This window comes from Phytophthora parasitica (assembly GCF_000247585.1).
Source record: "Phytophthora parasitica INRA-310 unplaced genomic scaffold supercont2.16, whole genome shotgun sequence".
Lineage (NCBI taxonomy): Eukaryota > Oomycota > Peronosporomycetes > Peronosporales > Peronosporaceae > Phytophthora > Phytophthora nicotianae.
In genome coordinates this window covers 292049-304341 of record NW_008649002.1, presented here as the reverse complement: position 1 = coordinate 304341, position 12293 = coordinate 292049, and the positions used below count along the sequence as shown (strand labels likewise).

General features: G+C 51.8%; 5 protein-coding genes across 5 annotated transcripts in view; 3 read left to right on the top strand and 2 right to left on the bottom strand.

The window, feature by feature from the left end:
- Window positions 1–113: 113 nt before the first annotated feature.
- On the top strand, window positions 114–3217 carry PPTG_08760 (hypothetical protein; the record flags this gene model as incomplete). Its single annotated transcript, XM_008903483.1, has 3 exons — window positions 114–2480; window positions 2560–2645; window positions 2704–3217. 3 exons carry the CDS (start codon window positions 114–116, stop codon window positions 3215–3217), a joined length of 2967 nt encoding a protein of 988 aa, XP_008901731.1.
- Window positions 3218–3233: 16 nt separating this feature from the next.
- PPTG_08759 (hypothetical protein) lies at window positions 3234–7213 on the bottom strand. Its single transcript, XM_008903482.1, has one exon. It carries the CDS (start codon window positions 7174–7176, stop codon window positions 3361–3363), a length of 3816 nt encoding a protein of 1271 aa, XP_008901730.1. The 5' UTR covers window positions 7177–7213; the 3' UTR covers window positions 3234–3360.
- A 416-nt stretch (window positions 7214–7629) lies between these two features.
- Window positions 7630–9612, top strand: PPTG_08758 (hypothetical protein; the record flags this gene model as incomplete). The annotated part of the gene is made up of 1 exon (XM_008903481.1): window positions 7630–9612. One exon carries the CDS (start codon window positions 7630–7632, stop codon window positions 9610–9612), a length of 1983 nt encoding a protein of 660 aa, XP_008901729.1.
- A 420-nt stretch (window positions 9613–10032) lies between these two features.
- PPTG_08757 (hypothetical protein) lies at window positions 10033–11112 on the top strand (the record flags this gene model as incomplete). Its single annotated transcript, XM_008903480.1, has 1 exon — window positions 10033–11112. The coding sequence occupies one exon, from the start codon at window positions 10033–10035 to the stop codon at window positions 11110–11112; it is 1080 nt and encodes a 359-aa protein (XP_008901728.1).
- Window positions 11113–12097: 985 nt separating this feature from the next.
- The window catches only part of PPTG_22388 (hypothetical protein), a gene marked incomplete at both ends in the record, with an annotated part of 633 nt that continues 437 nt past the window's right edge, over window positions 12098–12293 (bottom strand). The window contains one exon of the mRNA XM_008903798.1: window positions 12098–12124. Within this exon, the coding sequence (XP_008902046.1) occupies window positions 12098–12124 (27 nt within the window). The remainder of the gene's footprint in view (window positions 12125–12293) is intronic.

The following is a 12293-nucleotide window of genomic DNA, read 5'->3' as shown; positions in this document are numbered from 1 at the left end:
TTTGATACGTTCTGTTTCTAAATGTTAAGCTAAATGTGACAGCGAGCGAGTTAAATTTCGTCATCGACGTCATAAATAGCGTGGGGTCCGACTGGGCGACTCATTTGGACGAAATGGACCGATCTGTCTCCGCTTCTCTCGCTGCGTTGCCGTCTTCGAGGTCGCACTTACTTCCCGTGAAGGTTCGGAAGCCGATAATCGACCGCACAACGTCGCTGCCGTCGTCACCCCAAGGTAACCAGCAGAGTCACAAGCGGCCGTTAACGTTAAATTCTCCCAATGCAAGTTCCAAGCGCCCACCTTTGCTGGTTGACACAAGAAGTCCATCAGCAGTCGGTGACAATAGCCGTCGTAAAGCGAGACCTAGTACAGCAGCTGTCACTCTCTCGTCTACCGAGATACTCAACAAGATCATCGGCACGCCGGAAGATGCGGCGCTACAGCAACAGACTCGACCGGAAAGCGCACCAATTGCATCCAGACGAGCTAGTAGTGGCGCGCAATCAATTGCTCCTCTCAAGGTCAACAGCGCTTGGTCAGCATCGCCGTCTTCGTCGGTCTCATCGTCTCGCTGTGCTGGGTGTGGAGGGTTTGCAGAGATGTGTTTGTCGTGTTTTACGCAGTTTAAACAACAGGATGGAGCACGGTACAAGACGCAGTTGGTACAGGCAGTGGATTCGCTGTTCGCCAAGGCTACGACACGAGCTTTTCGACGCATGGCAGCGGTGGTGGTGCAGTGGGTGTTCCAAGCGTGGAAAGCTGCTGTTAGGAGAGCCAAATGGAAGACTCAACTCACAGTCAGGATGCTGCAGAAGCAGCGCATGCGTCAGCTCTGGAAATCATGGCAGATCTTTATCTACGAGCGACGAATTATTGGAGCCATGCTGTACGCTGAGTCGCAGCAACGCGAGACCAAAGAGAAGGCGCATGAGGTAGCTAAGCTGCACGGAGATGGCTTCGAACGTGAGTCTGCTGCTCGTGTGCACGAAGCCATGCAACGAGAGATCGTCCAGAAGCTGGAAGCACAACTCGCAGCGTTGAAGAAGTCGATGCAGGCCAAAGACCGCGAACTAAGAGACCTGCGTAGAGAACTTCGAGAGAAACACGCGCTCGTCAACGTGTTGCAGGCACAGGTCGTGAATCCGCAAGAAGTGGAACGACTGCGTGTGGAGAGCACCGAGTATAAGAAGGCGAGCTTCCAGCTTGTAGCTGCACTGACACAGTCGATGGAGACGCAGCTCGAAGTTCTGAGTACAAGTGAAGGCCGACAGAACCTCAGCGACATCTTCACGCGAGACTTAACGCAGTCACTTGACAAGCCGGAGCATTCATCGTTCTACAACCCTCTGGTCGACATGGAAGCGGCAGAGGCAAGTAACGAGAAGCCTACAAGTTTCGTGCTGGCGTACGAGGCGCCAGTGGATCGAGCTGAAGCGATTCTGACGCAGTGGGTGAACTCTCTTATCGCCCGACAACCTCCAGATTGGCTGTCAGTGCCTCGTATGCAGAACTTCCACTCCAGTCTGACTGACGGAAAATTGTACGCCGTGGTGACCAAGTTGCTGCATGCTGCCATGTGCCGAACTCGCCTCCGACGACCTGCTGGCGGCACTGCGTCTCGACTGGAAGCCACGTCCGTGTTGCGTGAGAACGGCGAGGATCTGACGGAGATCAGCATGGAGAGATACTTGGAGCATATTCGACACGAAACAAGCATCGAGAAGCGACTGGAAGTCATGATTAACACACTGGGTCAGGCTATGTGGCTACCTCTCGGACTCCTCAACGCCAAGGACATCCGAGCAGGTCACGTGGAGTTCAACTTTGCAGCGCTCACCTACCTCTTCGTCACGTTCTCGCCGTGTCTTGCGCCAGACTACTATTCGTTGTGTACTGAGTTGACGCAACAATTGGAGGACGTCAAGACCAAGTGGCAAGAGCTTCAAGGTGATGGTACGGTTGCTACAGATCCAACGACAGGAGAGGAACTGTCTTTGAGTATGCAAGTGAAGCTGGCGCTATCGCAGACGCTGGAACTCAAGCGACGGATTGATACTGAAGACCTTAAGTCGCGAGAAGGCCATGCACTCTGGGTCAAGGCTGAGCGCATCGTGATGCGGAAATGCTTCCTGTCCTACGCTCGACTAGCACGAGGTAAAACGGGTGTGTTAACCAAGACAGATGCGTCCTTACGCGACGAGAACGAGGCGTTCGCGAAGCTCCCCAAGCACAAGCTTCAGGACTTGGCACTGCCGTATGAAGATTTTAACTGGGAGGCCAAGCTGCTGCAGAGTTATCTAGTCACGATCTACTGTGACCTCGCGCGGATTTACCGAGGGTATGCTACTCGATCGGGCGGCACTAGTAACACGATCAACGTTGGAGTTTTCATCGAGTTGTTGACTGAGTGCCACGTGCTGGAAGGCAACATGACCAACGCTGACCTGCAGAACATTATCCGTGCATTGGATCCAAAGACCGTGAGTGCAGTAACTGCACGTAGTGCCTATTCTATTGTCTGACAACTAACACTTATTGTACGATTGTCGGTGCGTACAGAAAACTGTGAACGCACACCGCGCGTTGCCGCCCATGGAGTTCTTGGAAGCGCTGGTCCGAGTTGGACGCAAGAAATATCCCGTCGAGTACGTTGAGCTAAGAGTTGACAGTCATTACCCTCCTTCTCATGTTGATCTTTTAAAGGACCAACCGCGTGACGATCTCCGAAGCTTTTTGCTTGCTAGTGGACAACTTCATTCTGCCTTTTGCCTTCCGTTCCGACGCCGATTTGTTCCGCCAACAGATCGAGGACACGACGATCCATCGACTGCGTATCAAATACACTGACGACCTCAAGAAGATGTACGAAAAATACGCCGTCGAGGACCCCAAGCATAAGAACAAGAACGAGCGCGTCACCGCCTTCACCTTCAGTCAGTGTCTACTGGACCGTGGAGTGCTAGACATGACGCTCACGTCGGACAAAATCCTGGGCATCCTCAGCAAAGTCTTGCGGAACAACAAGAGTGCAGCACCAGACACTTCGTCTTCATCTAAAGGAGGACGGAGAGCAGGAGAAGACGAAGACGTGACGTACCCACAGTTTGAGGAAGCGCTCATCGCTGTGGCCTGCCACAAATTCCCGGATCCCTACGTCTCACTTGAAAGCCGCGTCGAGAAATTCTTCTCCGTCTACGCTCGAGAGCGAAGAGAATGATCAAATGATCCTAAAGTAACCACATATAGCTCTCGTCTTTTGAAGCATCTATTCATCTCGTTAAGCTGAAGATAAGAAAGCAATCGACAGCGCTCCTTACATGCCTAGCACCTACAGATACATACTACCACGTACCGCTCTGTCTACGCCTCACTCGTCTCTGTGGTTGTAGTTGTTGTCGTGACCGTAGTCTCAGTCGTCGAGTTCCAGCCCTCGGCAAAGCCACGCGTTCCATCCGGGCCCTTGGCCATTCGAGACGCCACCATCGCGTTAGCGCCAACCTGCCGCATGGCTTCCTTAAGCGTGGAGTTCACCGATCGAGAGCCTCGACTTTGTGGCGCAGCTGCTCGACTCGGCGACGAGGAGAGACGCAGGACACTCAACGCTTGACCGAGAACAGGTTCTGTCTCCTTAGCTTCCTCGCCTTTGGTCTCTTCGTCTTCCTCCTTCTTGCTGGGAGCTGCAGCTGGCGGCCTGTACGCAAACTCGACGCGATCGCCCTCACTCAGGACATCGCCACGCAGCACAGCACGAGCAGTAAAACGGGCCTCAACTGAGGATTCATCGCCGTCTAGACGGACAACACCACCCAGGTCTTCCGTGATGCGAGTGACAACACCCTGTTTGGCGTGTGAAGTAACGAGACGAATGTGAGCTGCGCGAAGGCTCTTGGATGTCACTTGTGGAATAAACTCCACTTCGTCACCCTCACGCAGCACAACAGTCGGGTCGGCGATGTCGCGAATGTTGTACACGTAAACCTTTTTGCTCTTCTTCTTCTGCGTCTTCTTCTTTGCATCCTTCGACTCGATTTCTGCGTCGCCGCTTTCCTGCGCTGTCTCTTCAGATTCCTCAGCTTCCTCATCACTGTCTCCGTCCTCACTACCAGCCTCGTCTTCCTCGCCATTGCTAGTAGCCAGTCGAATGCGTCCTAACGAACTTGCCTTGTTCGTTTTTGTGAATCGTCCCTTGGGTCCTCCCTTCATGCGCTGCAAGAAACTCGCCTTGGTCACAACACCCTTCACACTTTCCGACACCACAGTCTTGATCGTGCCTGCCGGTACAACACTAATGGCAGTGGCACGGTTCTTCTTCTTCTTCTCATCCACAAAGACAGTGTACTGCACCTCGGTTCCTTCTTTCAATTCCGCCAACGTCTGCCCCGTCGTGATCTCCTTGATGTGGAAAAACAGGTTCTCTTCCAACGATCCAGGCACGGTCTGAGCAGGCTGGATGAAGCCAAATCCTTCAGGCTTCACCGATACAATAAACCCTTCACCCTTGTTTGCTTCAGTTTTCGTACTAGCTGCCTTGGTCTTCGTAGACGCTGCCTCCACACACTTGATCGCCTTACATTGGAATTGCTTCGTCCGCTTGACCACAACAAGATCAAACTTGACGCGGTCTCCCACGTGAGGGTTATACCTCACGTCACTCACATCGTCTTCTTGGAATTCCACAGTCAGCTCCGGTGCAGACGCCGCAAGTTTCTCTTCCACCGTCTTTATAGAAATCTTCTCGCTTCCGACAATCTCTAGCTGTCGGTGAGACCCTTCGCCGCTGCTTTCGTGCTTCAAGCCGAGCCAGTCACTGTACTCGTGTAACGCAGCACGCTCAAACTTGGACAAAGTGCTCGGGAACGAGATGCGGATTTCGGCTTCTTCACCCTCAGCTGCCTCCTTCTGTGGCTCCTCTGGTGCGTCACTTGATAAAATAAACGCAGCATCAAGCTTCTCCTTCAGCTCCGGCAGAAAGTCAATTAAGTGCTGCTTGTCCGGTGTCACAAAGTGAATTTTGCCATGAACAAACTTCTGCAGTTGCTTCTTGTCCCCACGACCACCGCGAGTTGAATGGTGGCCTCTTCGTGAGCTCGGCACCGCTACAATCTGACCCTCCAGATCTTCAGCAGCAACGTCTTCCCACTTGACAGTCCCTCGAGGCAGAATCTGCAGACGAGTCGCGCGAATGTGATCGGATTTATTGTCTACGAGAACATCAAACGCCACCTCTGTGCCATTGTTGAAGCTCCTGCTCGTCCCCATCACATCCGAGAAGCGGAAGTACGCATCTCCTGATCGTTCGGCGCACTTGATGAATCCAAAGTCCTCCTTCATGGCGTTAATCACACCAGTCTCGCGGTTCTTCGGGTTCAGTTGTACAACACGAACCTTTACGGCCTTCACCTTTCCAGTACGCTTGTCCAAAACTTCGTCAAACGCTACCTTGTCGTCAATGTGCGGGATATAGCTCATGTCCTCTGTGTCACACAACCGGAATGCCACCTTCTGCTTCTTCGCCTTGCCATCTTTACCCTTCTTCTTTTTCAAAGACTTATCTTCACTTTCCTCAGCCACAGTCTCTTGCAACTCTTCACCCTCGTCAGCGTGGACTAACTCTGTAGACGTAACAGCAATGGATCCAATGACCTCAGGGCCATTCCGGGGTTCCTTCGGCAGCTTCGACACGAAACCTTCAATATCAGAGCGCAGCAACTTCTCGAAAGAAACCGTGCCAGGAGGAAGCTTCTGCACACGCAGCGCTGTCAATCGTGGCCGGGAGCGTCCCGAGTCGTCCTCTTGGTCTTCGTACACAAAGAATGACACTTCATCACCTTCACGTATCGACGGACCCTTTGTCTGGCGTCCAGGACGAGATTTGTCTTCAGTTTCGACCTCCTTTTTGTCGTTTTTCTCGTCTTCAGACTCACGAAGCTCGTGGAAGGGGAAGTAAACGTCCACTGGACGGTCGCAGCACTTAATGAATCCACCACCGTTCTTCACGCGGTCCACGACGCCCGTCTCGCGCGTCATCGTAGCCAACTTGGCTTTGATCTCCTTGTCCAGTTTCTCACGAGCTGAGACTGTGATCGTGATGTCCACAGCACGTTTCGCTCCGGTCTTGCGGTGTTTGGCAATACGGAAGCGCACCTCGTCTCCAAAGTGCGGGATTGGGTTCTTCTTAGACCGACCAGGCTGTTCCTGGTCGTCGTCATTAGCAGCTACACTTTCACTGGTAAAGCGCACAAACTCGCGTCTAACGAGCGGCTTCTTATCCGCATCTTCCTCAGTCTGTTCCTGCTCTTCCGTCTTCGGGTTCTCATCTTCCGTCTCATTCTTCTTCACCTCAATAAGTCCATGTTCCTCACGTCGACGGTCGTCGTCGCGGCTGTTAAAGAACCCTCGTCCACTTCCATGACGAGGCAAACTCTTGGTGACAATACCGTCGCAATACTCCTCTGATACCTCCTCCACTTTGATAGTTCCTTTGGGTAATGCCACCAATTGACAGGCCATCTCCTTGTCAGAGCGTTGGTTGTACTTGACACGGAATTCCACCTCGTCTTGTAGCTGGACGTCCACTGGAGCCTCGGAGATGTGGAAGAACAGATCTCCGTCTCTCTCCATGCAGCTCACAAAGCCGAAATTTTCCTTAATGGACACGATAAAGCCCTGCTCGACAGGCATCTCTCGGCTTGCTCCACCGCCGCGACGGTCGGCGTTGTGTCCCCATCGAGAGGCATCAGCGCGTCCTCCGCCTTCATAGCGTCCACCGTCACGCTCAAAGCGTCCTCCTCGGTCATAATCTCGCTCATAGCGTCCACCTCGTTCATAGTCTCTGTCGTAGCGTCCTCCGCGGTCATATCGTCCACCGCCGTAGTTTCCTCTGTCCCGATCAAAACGTCCTCCTCCATAGTCTCTATCCCGATCGTACTGGCCTCCTCCGTAGTCTCTGTCCCGGTCATAGCGCCCCCCTTCACGGTCGAAGCGGCCTCCTCCGCTATTATTCCTGTCCCGATCGAAGCGTCCGCCACTGTTGCTGCGCTCATATCCCCCGCTTCTCGGAGCAGGAGCAGGTGCAGGTGTGGGATCTGCGTTGGACAACGCTGGCGTGGGCGTGGGCAGAGGCGACGTGTCCTCGTCTTCAGCGGCCCAGTCGCCGGGCTGAGGTGACCGGAACATCCTTGCTCTTCTTCGACTTGGCTGATGGGTGGCAGTGTGTGCGTCTACCGGTAATAAGATCGGTTATCGCAGCTGACATACCGGTAAACCGGCTAAATCTCGGTTCTGGTTCCATCTGGTCGAAGAACATGTTTGACAGTTGAAGAGCATGTTTGCTATTTAAATGTTGGGAAACTCAGATCCGGTCTGATTCGGCTGATTCCTAATGTTTTGTATGGAATCAGCCGAATCAGACCGGATCTGAGTTTCCCTACATTTAAATAGCATTTGATTCGAATAAGATGCTCGTTACTTTCTTCCCAGGTATAAGAGCACTATCGTAAGAACTGTCGACACGACAAAGATGACGTCGACGTTTTAGCTTCAAGTGACCATCACTCCTGATCTCTATGCTTTGCAAGGTGTCCGCATCACTTTCAATCTCACCTGGAATCGGCAAGACTATCGCTAAGTATGGTTGTGGAACTGAAGGATCTGGCGCCACTGCTGCTCAAGAAGGAGCGCGCAAATGGCGACATTAAACCGGCGGTGCTTACTGATGTGCTGCGAGACGGTAAGGCGGCCAACGCCCGCCGCAAAGAGCTCATCAACGTGATCGAGCGTCATCCGGTACTCTCAGACCGCAACATGATGTTCCGCAACCACACGGAGCGCTACGAATTCGGCCTGAAGAAGGCCTATCACTACGTGAAGCTGCTGCAAGACGGGGGCTACACGAACCCCGAAGACCAGCAGATTCTGTACAAGGCGCTGGGAGAACCTCTGGGCTTCGACGTGCACCGAGCCATGTTCATCCCAACGCTAGAGAACCAGGGAAGCGACGAGCAACGCGCCAAGTGGCTGCCACTTGCCAAGAACTACAAGATCTTCGGTGCGTATGCGCAAACAGAGCTTGGTCACGGGTCCAATGTGCAGGGCATCGAGACTGTCGCTACGTACGACAAGGCCACTCAAGAGTTCATCATTGACTCGCCCACACTGACCAGTCGTAAGTGGTGGCCAGGAGGTCTGGGCAAGACAGCTAACCATGCCATCGTGCATGCGAGATTGTACTTGGACGGCAAGGACGTGGGTGTGCAGGCGTTCCTGGTGCAGATCCGGTCGATGGAGGATCATCAACCATTGCCAGGTATTGAGGTGGGAGATATCGGTCCGAAGGTCGGATTTAACGGTGTAGACAACGGATACTGTGCTTTCCATAAGATCCGTATTCCACGCGAGAACATGATGATGCGATATGCCAAGGTGTTACCGGATGGGACGTTTGTCAAGCCCAAGAGCGACAAACTCGTGTACTTGACGATGGTACAGGTACGAGCTTACATGATCAAGACTGCTGGGATCCAGATGGGTGCAGCTAGCACTATCTGTACTCGCTTCAGTGCTGCTCGTATCCAGGGACGCACTCCGGATAACAAGGGCGAGTTCCAGGTGCTCGACTACCAGAACCAGCAGCACAAACTGTTCCCTCTCATTGCAATCTCGTACGCTGCACTTTTCGCCGGTGTCTCTCTTGTTGAGATGCATGACTCGGCATTGGATGTGATCAAGAAGGGTGGAAACTCCTTCGGCGCTAAGCTGGCAGAGCTTCACGCCGTGTCTTCGGGACTCAAAGCCTGGCTCGCTGAGCGCGTGAGTGACGGAATTGAAACGTGCCGCCGTCTGTGTGGAGGTCACGGATTCACGCAATCCAGCAACCTGGCTCATTTGTTCGCTGAGATGGTCGGTGCCAACACGTACGAAGGCACTTCCGACGTATTAGTTCAGCAGCATGCGCGCTATCTACTGAAGACGCTGGCGTCTCTTCCTGTCGACGAGGAATCTACCAAGTTTTTGAATAACGTGAAGCGTTACAGCGATATTAAACTGCGGTGCAAGGCTCAAAAATCCGAGGACTTCGGAAACCTTGAGCTTCTTCTCGATGCTTTCCAGACACGGACTGCACGTGTCGTGTTGGCGCTGGCCAGCAAAATGAAAGCAACCAAGAACGATGGCAATGCTTGCATGGTGCTCATGACTCGTGCTTCTGCTGCTCACGCCGAGTTGATATTGCTCGAAGCGTTCATCCGCGGCGCACAGAACCTACCTGCTAGCTCTGAGAAGGACTCGGTTACACAATTGTGCTCGCTGTTTGGCGCTTGGTTGATCACCAAGTCGCTTGGAGACTTCCGTCAACACGACTATCTCTCCTCCCAACAGGCTGATCTTGTTCGGAACCAGGTGGTGCGTCTACTACCGCTCATCCGCAAGAACTGCGTGCTGCTCACGGATGCCTGGGACTTCAGTGATTTCGAGCTGAACTCGACTATCGGGCGCTATGACGGTGACATCTATCGTGCATTGGTGAAGCGCGCTGCTGACGAACCTTTGAACAAATCGCAGATCCCGGATGGATACGAAATGTACTTGAAGCCGTTAATCCAGTCTGGTCTGTAGACCAGACTTTGTCTTGGCAGTGCTTGAGTCGCCGACCGAGCTGAACGGTATCATCACGAGAACTCCTCTTGGTTCCGGTCGAGTTCCCTGCCAGGACATTTCGGACCGTATTAGTAGAGCAACGGTGTTTTAGAGCTATTCGGCGGATATCCGGCTGATCCTCGCAGCCCTTGCGTGTTGACAACATTTGTCGAGTGTCTGCCCTGATGTCCTCGATGACACTCTTCGGTAGTGCGCGAACCCGGCAGCTGCAATGAACGGCATTACTACTCTGTTGTCGGGAAGGCTTGCCAATCCTAATATTAAAAGTTCACATGCCGGGGCAAAATTCGGTTCTATCAAAATCCGACCACTGTCGCGACCTCCAACCCTTACATGTTCATTCCACCAGGTGGCTATCGACCTCCCCCCGTCAACCCAATGGTTCGTGTCGGACCGAGCCAAATTGACCCCATTCTACTCGGTCGTATCGAAAACCCTCCGCTCTCGCTCGTACGGAACTCAACGTTGCAGTTCTTCCAGTTCAATTGTATAACCGGGTATGAACCAAAGAATACCCCGAACCGGGTGATCGGTTGGGCTCATCCTTACCTGATCGAGCTGTTAAAGCACGCTGACTCGACTTTATACGTTGATACTGCTCTTCGACGACTACCTCCTGGGTTCGAACAGTGCATGGCGTTGGTTATGTACGAAAAAACGTCCGGGTTTTTCGTTCCGGCGTTCTACGTCTTGTGTACAACTCGGGCATTGACTAGCTATCGCAATGCTCTTTACTTCATCGTCCAAGCTACGCGACGAAAGCTGAAGCCACAGGAGGTCGTATGTAGCTTTGATAATGAGCTTTACAGGGCTCTGCAACTACAGTTCCCGAACGCTGTCGTGAAAGGCAGTGTATACCTCTTCAAGAAGGCTTGTCAGACCAGAATGGAGCAATTGGAGATGTCGGAGGAGGCCATCAATATTGCGATGGAGAAAGGTGTGCTAGATATGCTCGCCTCGATCACTCCGGATCGAGTTGCTAGTGCAGGAATTGCCCGGGTGAAGCAGCAGATTAAAAACAAGTGTATCACAACTGGAATTCCTTACTCACGGGATCAATGGAGCTCGTTTTGGGTCTACTTCAGACGTGTGTGGATCTCGCAATTCTCGCCCGCTATGTGGAATATGCACGGCTTGAACAACAGTATCATCACTCGCACTAACAACCCGCTTGAGCACTTCCAGAGGGAACTAGAAAACTCGTTTACAGCGCCAGAGCCGGGTCTACAATTCTTTGTGGCGACAATCGAGAGAATGGCACGTCGACATGTTGCTGATCTTGCCGGCGAGACGACTACTCTTCCTAGTGCGGTCGAGGTGTATAGTGAAATGGAGGCTGCAAGCGATGAGGAAAGCGGAGGTGAATTGAGTGGAGATGAAGACGATGATGACGATGTCGACTTCATTAAAAGTGAGTCTCCACGGGGACATGATGTGATTAGCGATGAGGAAGAGTAAGGCGGAAGTTAACGAAATTTAGTTGAGCATGCTGCTTGACATGAAGATATGCTAAGTTTTCTTTTCTATGTAAGTTCTAGATCGCAAAATACCCGGATAACTTACTAATACGTTAGTGTATTTTGTCACGAACAGGATTTCGAGACGTTGGGGCTTGCCGTTATGATAGAGGATTGTCCAGATAAAATGATTACCTTTTCCTACCTGTTTATTCCTCTGAAGGAGATAAGGGAAAATGCCAATTCGGGCCGGTTCATTTAGCCAGTGAAAGTCTCTTGTTTTGTATTTAATAGTTGTGATTGGTCAGTTATACGTTACCATATAAGAGACAACACGGAACCACATAGTGGAATCAAGTCACTGAAGCGGCCGCTAATTAACAGGACCATCATTCTTGTTGTGTTTTTATAATCGGGTCTATAGTGGTTTAACCTTGTAGCCCGAGCCTTATTCTGTATAATACAGAATAATGATTTGACTTGATTAATATAAAGCTGTTGGACAGGCAAAATTTTTAATTCGTTGCAATCCGTTCGCCGCGGGCAGTGTCTTAGACGCTACGAACTCGGACAAAAACTTGTTTTTGTGGTCATAAATGCTACAAGGTACCCCCCACCAGATATACGATTTATTGGTTCTCATTGGCTTAAAAAAGATGTTCATTGAACGACGCCTGTCACAGAAACTTTGACTACCAGTATCCCCCGCAATCCGATCACAAAGCAGTATTGGCGCCAGAACGACTGGCACTCCGCAGCGCGCGCCAAAACTGTGGCGGCGCGTTCCCACACCAACTTTTCGGCCAGTTCTAGACTAGACGGAAGTGAAGAAGAACTAGGATAGAACTTGGCCGAAATGTTGGTGTGAGAATGCACGAAACTACTAATATACCGGTAAACCGGCTAAATCTCGGTTCTGGTTCCATCTGGTCGAAGAACATGTTTGACAGTTGAAGAGCATGTTTGCTATTTAAATGTAGGGAAACTCAGATCCGGTCTGATTCGGCTGATTCCTAATGTTTTGTATGGAATCAGCCCAATCAGACCGCATCTGAATGTCCCTACAGTTAGAGAGCGAATCAGCTCATAGCAACTTGAATGTCGTTATCTGTAACATGCATCGAAATTTACAAAGCGCTAGTATGTCCAGCGTTCCGTCCTGCGTGTATGGTGCTGCTCGAA

Excerpts from the sequence above, each read along its gene's own strand:
- PPTG_08759 (XM_008903482.1), bottom strand. The coding sequence starts at position 7,176 with ATGTTCCGGTCACCTCAGCCCGGCGACTGGGCCGCTGAAGACGAGGAC.